This window comes from Loxodonta africana, chromosome 13 (assembly GCF_030014295.1).
Source record: "Loxodonta africana isolate mLoxAfr1 chromosome 13, mLoxAfr1.hap2, whole genome shotgun sequence".
In the NCBI taxonomy this organism is placed as follows: domain Eukaryota; kingdom Metazoa; phylum Chordata; class Mammalia; order Proboscidea; family Elephantidae; genus Loxodonta; species Loxodonta africana.
The window spans coordinates 11,182,581-11,201,613 of record NC_087354.1 but is presented as its reverse complement, the minus strand read 5'-3'; the positions used below and the strand labels follow the sequence as shown (position 1 = coordinate 11,201,613).

General features: G+C 42.8%; 1 protein-coding gene across 1 annotated transcript in view; it reads left to right on the top strand.

The window, feature by feature from the left end:
* ENTREP2 (endosomal transmembrane epsin interactor 2) overlaps positions 1 to 19,033 on the top strand; it is a 613,337-nt gene that overhangs the window by 251,853 nt on the left and 342,451 nt on the right. The window contains exon 2 of the mRNA XM_064296181.1: positions 15,175 to 15,231. Coding sequence (XP_064152251.1) covers positions 15,175 to 15,231 — 57 coding nt within the window. The remainder of the gene's footprint in view (positions 1 to 15,174; positions 15,232 to 19,033) is intronic.

Genomic DNA, 19,033 nt, shown 5'->3' with positions numbered 1-19,033 from the left:
TAAAAAAGGATTTTTTCCATCTTTTGTGGTTCCTCAGTAAATTTTTAAGATTTTTGTGATACTGGTTTTCCTTTTTTTTTATTAGTCTGTTTATTTTGAGTCTTTCTACCTTTTTGCTTGCTGTTGCAAGTAGAATATTTAACTTAATTCTCTTTTCTAACCGATCTCTGCTTACATATGTATAGGAAAGCTCTTTTCCTGTAGTTTTAGAGTTTGCATCCTAACACCGTTGAGCAAGTCCTTAACCCCTTTGTGCTTTAATTTCCCCATCTGTGCAGTGGGACACAAAATCACATGTCTCAGGGTTGCCAGGAAAAAAAAAAAAATTGAAGTAGATTGGTTAAGCACTTGGCTACTAACCAGAAGGTCAGCGGTTAGTCAGAACAGGCTCAGTGCCAGTGGGGAGGGGTCTAAGTCAGCTCAATAAATATAACTATTATAATTTCATATAATTTTGTAACCAGATGCTTCAATGATTTCTCTTTGGTTTTTTATTCTTGTCGATTGACTCCTTTGGGTTTTCTAGTTAGGTAACACTATCATATTGAAATAGTAATAGTTTTGCCCCCCCTTCCAGTATTTATGCCTTTTCTTTCTTTTTCTTGTCTAGTTTTATTATCTAGTCATATCAGCTTTTTACTGCTGTATACCAGGTTACCACACACTTAGAGGTTGAAAACAGCACAAATTTATTATCTTACATATTGCATAGGCCAGGAGCGTGGCATGTTTTACCTGAGTCCTGTGCTCATGGTTTGAGGCTGAAATCAAGGGGACACCAGGTGTATCCTCATCTGGAGGCTCAGCTAGGGAAAGACCCTTTTCTGAGCTCGCTCAGGTTGTTTGCAGAATTCATTTCCTTGTGGTCGTATGACTGAGGTCCCTGTTTTCTTGCTAGCTGTAGGCTGGGGAAACTCTCGGCCTCAAGAGGCTTTCTCACACAACAGGGTAGCTTCCTTCTTCAAGGCCAGCAGCAGAGTCTCTCTCACACTTGGAATCTCTGACTTCAAAGGGCCCAGACTCTTTTAAAGGATTTCTTGATTAGGTCAGGCCCACCCAGGATGATCTTCCTTTTAATTAACTCAAAGTTAACTGATTTGGGACCTAATTGCTTTTGAGAAATTCCTTCGTCTTTGTCATATAATGTAGCCTAATGACAGATGGTGTCCCTGGGTGGTGGAAATGGTTAAGCACTCCCGACTACTAGCCAAAAAATTAGCAGTTCTAACCCACCCAGAGGTGCGCCGAGAGACAGGGCCGGCAACCTGCTTCCTGAAGGTCATGGCCTTGAAAATCCTGCGGAGCGGTTCTACTCTGTACACATAGGCTGGTCATGAGTTGGAATCAATTTGATGGCAACTAACAACAACAACAATCACAGGATTGAAATCCTTCATATTCATAGTCCTGCCCACATTCAAGTGGAGGGGATTATATAGGGTGTGTAGACCAGGGAGTGGGAGTCTTGGGACCATTTCATAATACTTCACCCCTTACTAGTGTTTTCAGAGTAATTTAAAATACAAGTGGTGGCTGTGGACATCTTTATCTTGTCTATGTTGTTGTTTGTTTTTTTAAATAAAAAAAACGGAGAATAAATTTTATCAAATGCCTTTTAGGAATCTACTTGAACGATCATATTTAAAATTTTTTTCATATTAATAATGATTGATTTGATTCATGTTTCTTCTCACTGAGGCATCTTTTTATTCCTGAGACACACCCCTACCTTCTTGTCCATTCTTTTAAATGTACTGTCAAATTCTATTTTCTAGCATTTTATTTAAAATATATGCACCTCTGTTTATAAGTAAAATTGTCTATTTTCTATTCTTGGGGTATTTTTCAGGTGGTAGTTGCTATGCTGACCTTTGTAAGAAGAATGTGGCAAGTTTCCTTTTTATTTTTTTTTCATGCCTTGAAAAAAATTGAACAGTGTTGGAGTTCTCTGTACCTTGAAGCATTTGAAGAATTTGGCTGTAGCTGTTGGATGAGTTGCCTGATTTCTTGGTGTTTATTGGTACAGTTAGTTTTTTGGTCTCTTTTGGAATCAATCGTAATTTATATTTGCCTAGAGAATCATCTGCGTTATCCTGGGTTTGGGATTTACTTGAATAGAGATTATTCTCATTTTTAAAAAAATCCTTTTTGTCAGTTGATAATGTTGCCCTCGTGAAGGTGTGGAACCAGGTCAGAGAGCGTTTTCAGTCTCCGCAACCAGGTCAGAGAGCGTTTTCAGTCTCTCTAACCACTGCCAGTTTAACGGGCAAAAAAAATAAAACCCGCGGCTGTCAAGTCGATTCCGACTCACAGTGACCCTGTAGGACAGAGTAGAACTGCCCCATAGGGTTTCCAAGGAGCGGCTGGTGGATTTGAACTGCCGACTTCTTGGTTAACATCTGAGCTCATAACCACTGCACCACAAAAGGGACTTATTATTTTACTTTGCCTTTTATTGATTACTCATAAGGTTAGTTCCTCTTTTTTTTTTTTTTTTTTTCCTGAGGGAGCTTTTTTGAAGGGAGGAAATCTACTTATGAATTTTAACCAGTTACCTGGGGAGTTCATTTTTTATATTTAATTTTTCAATCATTTTTTAAAGTGTTTTGACTCGTACTGGTTATTTTATTTACAATTAGTGAGCAGTTGTTTTGGGACCATGTATTGAATAACCTTTCTTTTCCCTGTGAGTTTAAAAGGCCATCCTCAGATAATTAAAAACTAACGTATGCTGGAGCCTATATTGAAGCTTTATATTCTATTCTTTTTGTCTGTCTATTCTGGAGCCACTTTTAGGTATTGTGGTTTTCTAATATGCTTTTGCTCTGGTACTTTTTAACTTGGAATTTTGAAGAGAGGAAAAACGTATCTGGCAATGCTTAAACCTGTCCCGCTTTCTCAGTTCACTGGCGTTTGTTTCTTCGCTGTTATCGGTGAGACCTGTGAGAGCCAGAACTCGAGGGGATCGCCTTGCTCTTCTGGGCCTCGCAGGTGTTCTGCCTTTGACAGGATGCAGTCCCAGCCACTTTTCTATCTCTTGTTTTAGTGGAAAGTATGTGAGTTTGCCTTCTCTGACAGGTTACACAGGTTCTGGATTTTGCAAGTTTTACTGTACAGGTAGTCCCTGACTTAAGGCATATTAGAGGTACCACGAACCATACTTACGACTGTCCTTTTTTTTTTTTGTACATCTTATTGTTAGTAACACGTACTACATACGGTATTGCAGTGTGTGATTTTTTGTTATCATTCTCAGATGTTCACTCACAGACAAATAAAGATCAGATATATAAAGATACTGATAATAAAAGGCAATAATAATGAAAAGTAAAGCAAAAAGAGATATTCAACTTAAATCGTAACTGACTTATGATGGAGTCATTGGAATGGACCCCTGTTGTAAGTAGGGGACTACCTGTATTTATTTCTCTTTCAGATAAACTTTAGAATCATTTTGTCAAGCTTCAAAGAATCCCATTGAGATTCTGACTGAAAGTTAACTATATTAATTTGTAAATACTAGAAAAACTAATATTTTTACTATATTAAGATTTCTTATCCTGGAACATGCTATGTGTCTTCATATATAAATCTTCTCTTATATCCCTCAAGAGAGTTTGTAGTTTTCTTTGTAACGATCCTATATGTTTTCATGGAGTTAATTCTTGGATAGGTTTTAATTTTTGTTTTTTTGCTTTTGTGAATGGAATTCTTTTCTGGCTTATATTTTCTTACCAGTACATAGGAAGTCCATAGACTTAGAAAGTTTTACGATGATATTTTCGATCACCTCATGTGCATTTGAAAGCTGGACAGTGAATAAGGAAGACCAAAGAAGAATTGATGCCTTTGAATTACGGCGTTGGCGAACAATACTGAATATACCACAGACTGTCAGAAGAACTAACAAATCTGTCTTGGAAAAAGTACAACCAGAATGCTTCTTAGAAGTGAGAATGGCAAGACTTCATCTCACTTATTTTAGACATGTTATCCAGAAGGAATGGTCCTTGGAGAAGGACATCATGCTTTATAAAGTAAAGGGTCAACAACAAAGAGGAAGGCTGTCTACGAGATGGATCGGCACAGTGGCTGCAACAATGGGCTCAAACAGCAATGATTGTGAGGACAGTGCAGAACTGGGCACTGTTTCATTCTGTTGTACATAGGATTGCTATGAGTCAGAACCGACTCAGTGGCTCCTAACAACAACAACAACAACAAGATGGGAATAATAATTATTTTTTCCAGGAAGTAAATAGAGGGAAAGAATTATTCAGGATAATATTTTATTTCTTTGCAAGCAATGAGATTTGAGAAATATATAGTTGTAAATGACTAAATAAATAATAAAATACCTGGAATATTTTTAAATTTATAAATAATAATTGACTTTATTATAAATAATTAAAACAAAGTCTATTTATATGGGAGTTTATCATTTTGATAACTTAAAAAAAAAGTGGCACCTGTTCATTCTTCCACTAGTGTCCTCATGCAGCCATTAAAAACAGGAGGGATGGGAGATTTCCTTCAGGTTTGAAATTACGGTTGACTGAGTACTTTGAGGTATGCGCTTTCTACAGAACGACTATAATCTGCAGAGGACGTGCTCCTTGAGATGTTACAGGTGTTCAATGACCGCCACCTCACCCTTAAACAAAGACACAAACTATGACAGAAAAGCAAGTAGCTGGAGTCAGAGTGGCAAGCAGCAGGGACCAGGGTATTGAGGGGCTGGAGGCTGGAGTTGCCCTTAGGATGAGTTGCCACCTCAACACTGTTACTGGGACACAGAACCTTGTACCTACAGCGAGGTAGGGGGCTCAGTGTTGTGACTTTTACACTGAGACTTGAGCCGAGGTCCCCGGCACCAAGATTTTTCCAAGCCCTGGGTACTCCCTGGTTACTGGCAGAAATACACCCCTTTAGTGGAAAATTTCTCCAACCTGAGTCCACAGAACCTCACTGATTCAGGTCAAGCACTGCATTCACAGTAAAAGACTTCAACCATGCAAGCATAATAGGAAGCAAGTTATAATAAATGAGAACCACCAGAAACAAACAGCAGACTTAGATGCACCTCCTTAAACTACACATGTTGGAATCCACAGCATTTATAAATTATATATTTAAAGTAATTATGGACAGAGTTATAAAGGTAAGCATGCGGTAAGAAACTATCAGAAATGAATTTCGATATCTAGGGAAAAAAAACTTCTAGTTGTGTAAATTAAAATAATTTAAGTTTTCTAAAACAAATACAGATGTATAGTTGGACAGTTGATTAGACAAAATACAGAGATAATTAATGACCTGGAAGATTTAGTTAACAAAAATTACCAAGAATGAAGTACTGAATGACATGGGTACGGAACATATGGAGCTTCTCAGCGCAGTGGCCCTGGGTCCAAAGGATGCGCTCTTCTCTTGGCTCTGGTTTCTTGGTGGTACGAGATCCCCATGTCTCTCTGCTGGCTTCTCTCTTTATATCTCAAAAGAGATTAATTTAAGACACAAACTAATCTTGTAGATTGAATCCCGCCTCATTAACATCATAGAGGCGGGATTTACAACATATAGGAAAATCACATCAGATGACAAAATGGTGGACAATCACACAATCCTGGGAATCATGGACCAACCAAGTTGACACACATTTTTGGGGGACTCAATTCAATCCATAACATTTGTTAACTCATTAAATAAAAGCCAGTGGCAGGTCTAATAACTACCCTGATTTCAGAGTTGAACAGCCTCAGCAGAAGGCTCTGTCTTACAGGGCAGGGTCAGGGCAAATGGGTTTGGTACCAAACGCATGTGAGGTAGTTTGCATCAAAGAAACACACATTGTAGCAGAACAGCCTGTAGTTTATTTCAACTCTAACTCTCTTTTGACTTATGAGTTATTTAGAACATTTAAAACTTTTTTACATTGATGGATTTTTTTCTTTCATAGCATTGTCTTTGTCATTAATTTATAATTTTACTGCTGTATGTTGAGCGTCTTGGTCGTCAGTTTAGTTTCACTGCTGTATGAGGAGAGAATGAAAGCTTCGGAACCCTTTTTCTATCATGAAGGAAGCAGATTGAGAAGTAAAGTGGTGTTCTCGTAGGTATTTTGAGTTTGAGGTCTTCTTCTTCCAGACTCCATGGGGACATGATGCAGAGAAAGTCGGAATCACAGGCCAGGACTGAAAGGTTGGGAGAAGGAATGGGATCATTCTGAGGGAAGAATGATTCTGAGGGCAGAAGCCATGAGTGATGTCTCCGTCATCTTGTGCTGCTATAATAGAAATACCGCAAGTGGATGGCTTTAACAAAGAGAAATTGATTCTCTCATAGTCTAGGAGGCTACAAGTCCAAATTCAGACTGCCAGCTTCAGGGGAAGGCTTTCTGTCTTGTCAGCTCTGGGGGAAGGTCCTTGCCATCAGTCTTTCCCTGGTCTAGGAGTTTCTCAGTTCAGGGACCGCAGGTCCAAAGGCCTTGCTCCTCTCTCTACACTTCGGTTTTTGGTGGTAATGAGGTCCCTCTCCTCTCTGCTCTATTCTCTCTTTTATATCTCAAAAAAGATTGACCCCAAGATACAATCTAATCCTGTAGATTGAGTCCTGCCTCATTAACATAACTGCCTCTAATCCTGCCTCACTAACACCATAGAGATTAGGATTTACAATTATTGTTGTTAGGTGCCACCGAGTTGGTTTGACTCATAGTGATCCTATGTAAACAGAAGGAAACACTGCGCAGTTCTGTGCCATCCTCACAATCGTCATTATGCTTGAGCTCATTGTTGCAGCCACTGTGTCAATCAATCTGGTTGAGGGTCTTCTCTTTTTCACTGGCCCTCTACCAAGCATGATGGCCTTCTCCAGGGACTGAATCCTCCTGATAACATATCCAAAGTATGTGAGACATAGTCTCATCATCTTTGCTTTTAGGAATATTCTGGTTGTACTTCTTCCAAGACAGATTTGTTTGTTCTTTTGGCAGTCCGTGGTATATTCAATATTTTTTGCCAGTACCACAATTCAAAGGTGTCAATTCTTCTTTGGTCTTCCTTATTCATTGTCCAGCTTTCACATGCATATGAGGCAATTGAAAACACCATGGCTTGGTCAGACGCACCTTAGTCTTCAAGGTGACATCTTTGCTTCTCAACACTTTAGAGAGGTCTTTTGCAGCAGATTTGCCCAAGGCAATGCGTCTTTTGATTTCTTGACTGCTGCTTCTATGGATGTTGATTGTGGATCTAAGTAAAATGAAATCCTTGACAAATTCAGTCTTTTCTCCGTTTATCATGATGTTGCCTGTTGGTCCAGTTGTGAGGATTTTTGTTTTCGTTATGTTGAGATGGAATCCATACTGAAGGCTATAGTCTTTGATCTTCATTAGTAATTGCTTCAAGTCCTCTTCACTTTCAGCAAAGAAGGTTGTATCATCTGTGTATTGCAGGTTGTTAATGGTATGTGAAAGGATACAACCCTGATGTACACCTTTCCTGACTTTAAACCATGCAGTGTCCCTTTGTTCTATTCGAACGACTGCCTTTTAATCTATGTACAGGTTTCTCATGAGCACAATTAAATGTTCTGGAATTCCCATTCTTTGCAACATTATCCACAATTTGTTATGATCCACACAGTTGAATGGTCAATAAAAGGTGAACTTCCTTCTGATATTCTCCACTTTCAGCCAGGCTCCATCTGACATCAGCAATGGTATCCCTGGTTCCACGTCCTCTTCTGAATCCAGCTTGAACTTCTGGTAGTTCCCTGTTGATATACTGTTGCAGCTGCTTTTGAATGATCTTAGCAAAATTTTACTTACATGTGATATTAATGATAGTGTTTGATAATTTCCACATTCATTTGGATTACCTTTCTTGGGAATAGGCACAAATACAAATCTCTTCCAGTTGGTTGGCCAGGTAGCTGTCTTCCAGATTTCTTGGCATAGACTAGTGAACTCTTCAGTGCTGCATCTGTTTGTTGAAACATCTCAGTTGGTATTCTGTCAATTCCTGGAGCTTTGATTTTTGCCAAGCCTTCAGTGCAGCTTGGACTTCTTCCTTCAGTGCCATCAATTCCTGATCATACGCTGCCTCCTGAAATGGTTGAACGTCGACTAATTCTTTTTGGTATAGTGACTCTGTGTATTCCGTCCATTTTCTTTTAATGCTTCCTGCATTGTTTAATAGTTTCCCTGTAGAATCGTTCAATATTGCAACTCGAGGCTTCAATTTTTTCCTTCAGTTCTTTCAGCTTGAGAAATACTGAGTGTGTTCTTCTCTTTTGGTTGTCTATCTCCAGTTCTTTGCACAGGTCACTATAATACTTTGTCTTCTCAGGCTGCCCTTTGAAATCTTCTATTCAGTTATTTGACTTCATGATTTCATCCTTTCGCTTTAGCTACTTGACGTTCAAGAGCAAGTTTCGGAGTCTCTTCTGACATTCATTTGGTCTTTTCTTTCTTTCCCCTCTTGCTTTCTTCATGTATGATCTCCTTGATGTCATTCTGCAACTCATCTGGCCTTTGGTCATTACTGTGCAACACGCCAAATCTATTCTTGAGATAGTCTCCAAATTCAGGTGGAAAAAAAACCCATTGCCGTCAAGTCAATTCTGACTCATAGCAACTCCAAAGGACAGAGTAGAACTGCCCCATAGAGTTTCCAAGGAGCACCTGGTGGATTCATACTGCCAACCTTTTGGTTAGCAGCTGTACCACTTAACCACTATGCTACCCTGGTTTCCAAATTCAGGTGGGATGTGCTCAAAGCTGCACTTTGGTTCCAGTTTTCTTCAGTTTCAAAATGAACTTACATATGAGCAATTGACGGTCTGTTTGGCACTCGGCCTCTGGCCTTGTTCTGACTGATGATACTGAGCTTTTTTTCCCATCATCTCTTTCAACAGATGTAGTCTATTTGATTCCTGTGTATTCCATCTGGCAAGATCCACACGTGTAGTTGCTGTTTTATGTTGTTGAAAAAAGGCATTTACAGTGAAGAGGTCATTGGTCTTGCAAAATTGTATCATGTGATCTCCGGCATCATTTCTATCACCAAGGCCATATTTTCCAACCACCAATACATAGGATAATCACATGAGGCCACAAAATATTGGACAACCACACAATACAGGGAATCACGGCCTAACCAAGTTGACACATATTTTTGGGGGACATAATTTGATCCATGACAGGTTGGGTGGGTGTTAAGATGGGTATGTTCCCCAAAGGGGAGCTGAAGTGGAAACGGAGGGTAAAGGCGTGAAGGAGCCCTGCCATGTGGCCACAGGGAGACCAAACCAAACAAAACCACACAGTAAGAAGAGAAAATGGAGGTAGGGTTAGGGTAAGCCTTTTCAGAAGGGTCAGGCTCAGCTGTTCCAGGAGGCTGACAGAAGAACTCTGAGCAGCATAGGGTAAGCCTTTTCAGAAGGGTCAGGCTCAGCTGTTCCAGGAGGCTGACAGAAGAACTCTGAGCAGCATAGGGTAAGCCTTTTCAGAAGGGTCAGGCTCAGCTGTTCCAGGAGGCTGACAGAAGAACTCTGAGCAGCATAGGGCAGCAATCTGAAAGCCTTTGGAAGACAGACTCATTAGAAAAAAAAAATTAGGTTCCTCTTATTCCAGGCAGATCAGAATAGCATTTTGTTCATTTTTGCAACAATTGTTCTTTCTCCAGAAGTTCAGTGAACTCTGGCATCTTAGTGGTAAATTGGCATCACAGCCTCTATTGGGCATACCTGCCATATGTTTTTGAAAGTAATTTAATTGGCTTTCAAGTCGGCATTCAAGTAGGACTTACTTCACTACCTAAAATGTTGCATTACCATTTGCCTTTCAACCATATTTGAAGATCTGAAGAAAACCCTTGATTTCAGGCAGTGAAAGGACTTTTCAGTCTTAGAGGATGAGATTGAAAGAGCTAATTTATTCCAGGCTCTGTGGCCAGCACTACCAATCACATGGGGAAGTCTTTGGCTCCAGAGTTGCCAAGACTTCCTGGCAGTTTATTATTCCCTTTCATTGCCCTCAACAGCTGGAAGTTCTTTCTCATTTCTAATTTTATCTCTTGCCTCCATTTCAGCTGGGTGGGGAAGTGAAGAAGAGTGAGGTAGTGTCTTTATAAAAACTCGCAGGTGCTTGAAAAGTTAAGCCTCCTCTCTCTGAGCAATATCATGCCTTTCATATTCCTTTTGGCTTTTCTTTCACAGCTGTTTAATTATATGTTACTCTTCTTTGACCCTCTTCAGTTATTTCAAATTCTTTGTACACAGCGGACTTTGAATAACAATACTGGTAAATTAAATGGGACAAAAATTTGATAAGATGCAATAATTTCATGGCTAACTAGATTCATGACCCTTTTCCTCACAGAAGTGGTACAAAATAAACCTTCAGAAGTACTGAGATGTCAGAACATGGAACAGAATCCTCTTTGGTAGCTGGAATTGAGCAAAATTAGTTCAAAAGAAGACCTGATACTTTCAGAGCAGTAGCTCTGAAATTTGTTCATGCCAACACTCTGAGGAGCATACCCCACTCCTCAGAGTCACCACACAAACCAAAGCAGGGTCCTCAGGAGGTGGTACTCCAGAATCTAGGCTTTGCAGGCCTCCTCCAGGCCTTCTCATGTGGCCCTTCCTGAGCGCAGAAGCTGTGTTTCTGGTATTAGAGGGGCAGCGAAGTCCGCTCCTTCTGGGGAGGTGTAGAAATGGAGTGAATATTTTGGAACAATAATCTAATATCCCCACTCTGGATGTGCTAGTTTTCTATTGTTGTATAGCAAATTACCACAAGCTTAGTGATGAAGCAACACCCATTTATTATCTCACAGTTTTTATGGGCCAAGTTTGGTCATAGCTTAGGTGGATCCTCTGGTCCGGGTCTCACAAGGCTACAATCAAAGCCTTGCCAGAGCTGCATCATCCCAAGGCACGACTGGGGGAGGATCAATGAAGTGATAGTCTACCATATTCATACTCAAGGGGAAGGCATTGCTCAAGGCCATGGGTCTTAGAATTCTACCTATCACACTGAGTTGGATGACTTTATTTTCTTCATTTGTGTAGAGGAATTTGATCCATTTTCTATTACACTTACTAGTGCTATTTAGAATTGTAAATTGTCTTCAATAAGCAAATCATCCATGTTTGCTGGAAGTAAAATTATTTGTGTCTATTCATGGAATGATGCCTTTATGATGAAGATAGGAAAAGTCAAAAAGAGTGCTTATTGTAGCCTCAGATAAAAGCAACACTAACTTCTTTTATGTTTAGAAATGCCTACTATTTGGAGATTTGTTGATTTCTAATAAAATCCGTGCTATAAAGTTTTATAAATTTTAGCTTAGCAGAGATCAAGGAGTTCTGTCTGTCTGTCACTCAGTTCTTCTTATTAAAGATACTTGGAGAGGTTTGTTGGTAGTTATAAGGGAAGCCCTTGTACTCTTGAATTCATAGGCCCTTCATGATTGCTGAGGCATTGGACCATGTCTCAGAGAATAGGTAAAATTTCTGAGTAGAAGGCAATGTACAAATGAAGATTTTCCGGATGTCAATCATTCTTATCCCATATACAGGCCTGGTCTGGGTGAGGCTGGTGTTGGTGTGGTGAAAACAGAGGATACTTTTTGAAGTTGTGTCTCAGAGAGATGCCAGGGTCAGAACCTATTATGGATTGAATTGTATCCCCCCAAAATGTGTGTAAACTTGGCTAGGCCATGATTCCCAGTATTGTGTGGTTGTCCCCCATTTTGTGATCTGATGTAATTTTCCTTTGTGCTGTAAATCCTAACCTCTCTCATGTTAATGAGGCAGGATGAGAGGCAGTTATGTTAATGAGATGGGATATAATCTACAGGATTAGGTTGTATTTTAAGTCAATCTCTTTTGAAGTATAAAAAACAGGCAGAGAGGAGAGGGACCTCATTACCACCAAGCAAGAAGAGCCAGTCGTGGAGTGTGTCCTTTGGACATGGGGTCCCTGTGCGGAGAAGCTTCTAGACCAGGGAATGATTGATGACTAGGACCTTTCCACGGAGCTGACAAAAAGAGAAAGCTTTCCCCTGGAGGCGACTCCCTGAATTTGGACTTATAGCATCCTAGACAGTGAGAAGATAAATTTCTGTTTGTTAAAGCCACCTATTTGTGGTGTTTATGTTATAGCAGCACTAGATAACTAAGACAGAGCTTAAGGGAGGAGAAAGAGTGGGAGCCGAACCATGGATCTGGGGTGATAGAAGAATTTCTGGAAAGTGTGAGACATTCGGAGGCTAAGTGTGGAGGGACAGCCTGGAGGGGTCTTGGAGCTGGCGCATGGCACGTGGAATGACTCCCTGCCAGGGTCATTGGAGGTGTCCAGAGTGGCCTAAACAGGAGTGAAGGGTCATTTGGGGAAGTGCTGGTGGAGAATCAGGACCTAATTCTTGTGGGTTGGGAGTGTTGGTCCAGACAGATGAGATTCACCTGGCACAGTTGTGCAGGATGGGTTTGGCAGAGAGGGCAGCGGTAAAGGACAGAAGTGAGTTATGGGTGCTATCCAGGCAGATAAGAGAGAAGCAGCTGAGGGAATGGCGAGGAACAAGCAGGTGGACAGACATGGAGGAGGGGAAGAACTGACCCAGCTTCACAACTGATCAGTGCACTGAACACAGGTGTGATGAGCTCAGAAGATGGTGGGATTATTGGAAGAAATTTCATATACACAAAAAAGGTGGTTTGGAGGTGGAGAAATGAACTCAGCATTAGAAATGTCGAGCATGAGACGATGGTGAGAACTCTATCAATGTATCCTATAAGAAGTGACAGTTTAATCTGATTCTAAGATAGCTTGGGGGAAACTGGTCTACACACTATGAAGAATCCAACAGCAGAGAGGCTGTTGAGAGTTCAAGTGTTGGGTATAGAAGGTAAGAGAGAGGTTTAGGAGGAATCATGGAGGAAGAACTTCGGAGACTTGGCCACAGAGAGAGATGGGTAACCAGTAGTCAAGGATTTCTCTGACGTTTGAAGCTTGGAATACAAGGAGCAGAGAGGCTGGTGGCAGAATCATGAAGAGAGGATGTTGGGTAGATGGGAACACAGTTGTGAAAAATATTTGTCAATATTGACTGTGTTTGGAGGATTTGGGGAGCGGTGTCCTGTGCTTTTTGGGAAGGTTCATAAATCTTTCGTATAAACTCCTGGTCCAGAGTGCTTGAACTTCTGCTTGAGACTAGCATGGTACCAGGTGTGGTGGAGGCTGTTTGGCTACAAGCCTTGGTCCTGCCCACTGAAGAAGTGGTTGAGGGTGAATCAAGGGAACTTGATGGCTCTGTTGAGTAGCGTGCTCTCCTCAGATTCTGAGATCAGGTCCTTTTGGATTCACAGAGGAAATCTAGCCAAGCCCTTCCATCCAGCCCCCCACTGACCCACAGTAGAAAGCCTGGGGCTATTTATCATCACAAGAACCCTGATATGAGAACACCAGGACCTTCTCAATATTGCGCTGTTGAAGGGGGATCCACAGCCACCTCCACCTCCCCACGTCTGATTGGATATTGGGGGTGAAGCAGAGGGGGATCACCTCCAGGATTTTGGCGTAAGTGACCAGGAGGTGGTATTTTGGAAGATAGAGATTACAAGAGGAAGACTGGGCTTGGGACATGCTGAGTTGGAGAGGACACCAGAGCAGTTCCTGGTAAACACTGGCGTGGCTAGGCTGAGACTCACTGGTGAAAACAGCCAGCACGTGGGTGTTAGAGGAACCTCAATCATAGCTGGGTCTCCAGCAGAGCCATGGAATAGAGAGAGACAAAAGGCTGAGGAGGGGATCTTTGGAAACCGGAAAGAGGAGGGGAGAGGAAGGAGGATGCTGAGGGAGCCTGAGAACAGGAGAAGCCAGAAAAGTAAGAAGAGCGTTGGGGAGAGCTGTGCACAGAAGTCTAGAGAAAAGGGGCTTCAAGCAGAAGGACTGGTCAGTCACCAGCTGGCAGGGTGATGTTTGGACCTGTAACCTCTCAGTGACCTTTGTAAGAAGAGTTTCTGAGCACCAGCGGGGGCACAGCCAGGTTGTAGTGGGTGGGGAAGTGAATGTGTCCCCATGGTTCCATCGGCCCTGCTGCACCTCAGGAGACTGGGATTGCAGGGGGACTGGTCTGGGGAGCAGCCAGCCAGACCCTGTCACCAGGAGTGTGGACTTCTTAGGCAGCCCAGGAGAAAGATAGGCCAGTAGCTAACAAAGGGCTGAAGGTGGTTTTTTAAGATACGGAAGACTTATGGGTATTCCTGTGGTCAGGAGAAGAGGTGGGAGCCAGGAGAGAGAGGACAGCTACTGGAGAAGGAGATAGGCCAGGTGGAACATCGTAGCCTGGGGAAATGAGTTGGTCAGTAGAAAGTTAGGGAGCCTCATCGGATGACATGTCTTGGCTCAGTGAGGTGGAAGCTGTGCTGAGTGGTGGGGAGTGCCTTTCCAGGGGCCGGAGGGAAGAGAAAGGTGTGCAATGGGATGATCAGCTGTAGGCAGGAGAAGGCCAGCCAAGGGCAGATCCACAAGTCAGGACAAGCTTGCTGGTCAGCAACATTTGGAGCATAGGGGGAGGGGGCTGGGTGACCGTTGATGGGGGAGAGCTTTGCCTTTCTCAAAAAATGGTGCTTTAGATCCTTGCTGGAATATGGCGTAGATGGTTAATGAGGTCAGCTGTTAACTGAAAGGTTGGAGGTTCAAGTCCACCCAGAGGCACTTTTAAAGAAAGGCTTGTGATCTACTTCAGAAAAATCAGCCATGAAAACCCCGTGGAGCACAGTTCCACCCTGACACGCCGTGGGGTTGCCTTGAGTCAGAGTGGGCTCCACAGCTACTGGCTTGGGGTTTTTTTTTTTGGTGATTTTTCATTAGCACAGCCAGGTCACTTGCAGGACCGGGATGGAGTGGGTGGCCTGATAGAGGCCTTTCAGAAAGTGCACAGACTCTTTGGACCAGTGCGGTACAGGGTGTAAAGGGCCAGTGCCCCTTTCACTGTGGCTGCAGGCCAGGAGCCTTGGAATGGAAAATAAGGCCGTTATAACTGTTCTCATAATCTGTGCTGCATTCCGAGCCCTTCCTCAGGTTGGAAAGGTGAATTTTGTTTCAATTGTTTATTGAAAGCTGCTGATGCATCTTACCTCCTGAACCGTTTGTCCTTTCAGGTGCTGCTGTCGGGACTTATTGGCGTGGTCTCCTGGAAAAGGCCTCTCTCGCTCGTGGTAAGTTGCACTGCTTCTCCAGCCTGGCGTGTGCATCGAGGCTCCCCTGCCGAGGCGTGAACCACTTAAAGGCGAACCCAAAACCCAGTGCCAGGGTTTTGGGCTTGAAGGGAAGGAGAATCCTGGCGTCTTTGCAGAATGTGGCCTACAGGTCTTGAGAAAAATGTATCGAATGTTGATGGGCTCCTAAGAAGGAACCACGGCATGTACTCTAGATCCCACTTCTGAGAGTATGCCTCAGATATTCTTCTAAGCTGTCCACATGGCATCCTCTGTTCATTTTGTTTTAGGTGCCCTCCTGTAAGACATACAATGAACAAATACATTTAAAAGGTAGATGCAAGCCTTGTCTGTAGACGTTAAAACATTTGCGTATGTATGCTACAACATGGATGAACCTGGAAAACATTATGCTGAGCGGAATAAGTCAGGGGCAAAAGGGCAAGTACTGTATGAGCTCACTTATATAAAATAAGCAAATAGAGAGAGACTAAAAATTATTAGTGGTTACCAGGGGTAGGAGGGAGGGGAGAAGGGGGAGTTTTCACTCAGGGGGCCCTGAATTAATGTGAATGGTGGTGAGATAATTTGGAAAAAGATAGCAACGTGGTTGTACAACTTGAAGAATGTAACCAATGTCACTGAATTGTACATGTAGAAAATGTTGAATTGATGTATGTTTTGTTGTGTAGAAAATAATAAAACGAAACATGCATATATATAGTCACTCGAGCAGGACATATTTTATCAGGCTTCAAGAAATGGTATTTGTGTATGTGTGTATCGAAGACTGCAAAATTCTGTGAAGGCAAAATAGGGAGATTTATTTGAATTAGAGAAAGAAGAGGCAGGCACTTGGACAATTTCTCATATTTCTCTGCCACTGTTCTGAGGAGCGGCATTCGGCATGGGAGACATAAAGAGGAAGGATAGTGTTTCCGTCAGAAAAGTAGCGGACAGCTGGGTGTCTACTGATTTTTACGCGTGTTCTTCTCAGTGTATGCATTAATATATTTATGTGCCTGTGTCAGGACTGGAGGCAGAGGCCTTCTGGGCTTTGAGGGGTAATGAAGAAGGCAGCGTGGCTTTTTCTTTCATTTGTATTAATGAATTATTTAAAATCTCTCCTTTAAGTGATTAGACTTGGAGATAATGACACGTACTAAATATTAATGGAAATAGAGAAAAACAAATCTGTCTGTGGTAAACAGCTCCTCCATCGCACGAGTAACCATGGCATCGTGGAGCGCCCCGGGAGGGGCGGGGTCACAGTACGTTCAGTTGCACCTTCCCGTCTACTGTTTGTCGGCCTATACGAGACACTTGTCAAAACAAAATAAAATTTTACAGAATTTTTCAAACATGCACAAAAGAAGAGAGAATAGTATAGTGAACCTATGTGTATCCTTCATCCAAATTCAACAAATATCAGCATATAACCAATTTTGTGTCATCCATACCCTACTACTTCCCCCTGCTCCCCCAGTCCCTTGCTGGGTTATTTTAAAGAAAATCCCAGCTAGTGTGTCAAACTGTTGTTGTTGCAGGCCTCCAACTCACGGCAGCCCTGTGCACAATGAGATGAAACACTGCCTGGGCTTACACCATCCCCAGGACTGGTTGGAGATCGGGCTGTTGTGACCCACAGGGTTTTCACTGGCTGATTTTCAGAAGTAAATCACCAGGCCTTCCTAGTCTGTCTTAATCTCGAAGTTCTGCACCATAGCAACACGCAAGCCTCTACTGACAGACGGGTAGTGGTTATGCATGAGGTACACTGGCTGGGAATAGAACCCAAATCTATGGAAGGCGAGAATTCTACCACTGAACCACATGGTAACTTCTTTTGCAGAGTGACATGGTGGCGATCATGCAGATTCTGGGGTCTGAGATCATTTGGCTTTTGTGCTCCCTTGAGGGACATGGACATAGCCTGTTCCATTCTTCCTCACCAGCCCCTATGGTGTAGTTGGTACACTCCAACACTGTCACCTGACAGTGAAAAAGGCGTCCTCCTTTGGGTGGGTGTGTAGACGAAAAGACAAGAGAAGGACAGCACCGGTCACCCAGCCATCGCTTCAGCCTGTCCCAGCTCTAGTTCCAGGACAGATTCTCACAGGTCTGGTCATTTTACCGCCCAGGATGGACATGACTTGTATATAACTGACTAGAAATTAGGAATCCTGTGGACATGGTTCCTTTGTGCCCTGGGAAAGCCAGGGGAGTTAGGTGAGGCCTCAGGGTCTCACCCTAAAAGGAGGGACACAGCAACCAAAGCAGCTGGAGTAGACTGTCTTAGTGCTCACTGACCAGCTCCTGTCCACCAGTATAGAACCAGCTGCTTCTGAGGAGGAGGTGTGATGGTTAAGATTGTGTGTCAGCTTGGCTGGGCCTTGATTCTCAGTGTATTGGCAGTCCTATAATGTTGTGATCACTTCCCTGTTGAAATCTGATATGTGAGCACCCCCGTGATGGAATCTGCTGAGTGGTACCGGTAGGGGTAGGCCTTGTGGCAGCTCACCGGCCCCTCAGCCTCCATCTCTCTGCCTCCCACGACCTAATTCCTTCTTGCTCACCTTGCAAAGGTGGTTGGCTTGTTCGGGATCCAGCCGCTATCTCTTGTCTGCCCTCTGGTTCTTGGGACTTGAGCTAGCAGCTTACCTGCCCATCTTGGGATTTGCCGATCTTCACGGCCTGCGAGCAAGAGTCCTGATCCCCAACCTACCTATCCTGGGTTCGCCAGCCCCTGCAGCTAAGTGACTCAGGAGAAACCTTGTGGTCTTGCCTGCTGACCTTGGGGATTCCTCAACTGTCACAACCTTGTGAGCAGGATCCCTGCTGTCTGACCTGCTCATCTTGAGTTCACCAGCTTTTGCGGCTCCGTGAATTGGGAAAGGACCCCATCCTGATCCGAGGACTTGCATGTCCCAACCCCTACAATCACGTGAGGTGTTTCCTTAATATAAATCTCTCTCTATATATTTATAGGCGTTACTGGTTTTGCTTCTCTAGAAAACCCAACCTAAGACAGGAGGTCAGGGTTCATCTCTAATTAATCCGTTTCCTCCTAAGCATCAGGCAGAGGAGAAGGGATTCATCTTAGTTGACTACTTTATATTACTTAGGGAGGTACCTGTATTAGTCACACTAGCTGTTTCAACAAATCCCCAAATTCTAGCGGCATAGCACAATGGAAATTTGCTTCTCGCTCCTACCCAAGGCAGGTATGCCAATCAGTGACTGCCTTTCCCACTCAGCGAGTCAGGGACCTTGGTTCCTTTCTTCTTGCGGCTCTGCTAGTCCCTAGGCCTGTGGAGCCCTCCATACCTCAGAGAAGGGGCAAGAGACTAGAGAAGGGACAGTGTCATCGTAATGTTCTTGACCTGAAAGTGACCCTTACCACTTACAGTCAAACCACTGGAGAGATCCCTTCTGGACTGGCATTTCCTGGAGGCAGCTCTGTCTTGAAGCAGGCTAGATGTGAATTTTTTTTTTAATTTATTTTGTTGTTGTTGTTGAGAGTATACACAGCAAAACATACACCAATTCAACAGTTTCTACATGTACAGTTCAGTGACACTGATTACATTCTTCTAGTTATCCAACCATTCCCACCCTCCTTTTCTCAGTTGTTCCTCCCTCAACATACATTCACTGCCTCCTAAAGTTCCTGTCTAATCTTCGAGTTGCTGTTGTCAGTTTAATCCCATACAGTTCTTAATAGAGCATAATGCTCAAAGCAGACCTTTTTTACTAGTTAAGCTAAACTATTGTTACATTTTAAGAAGATTTCAGGGGATAT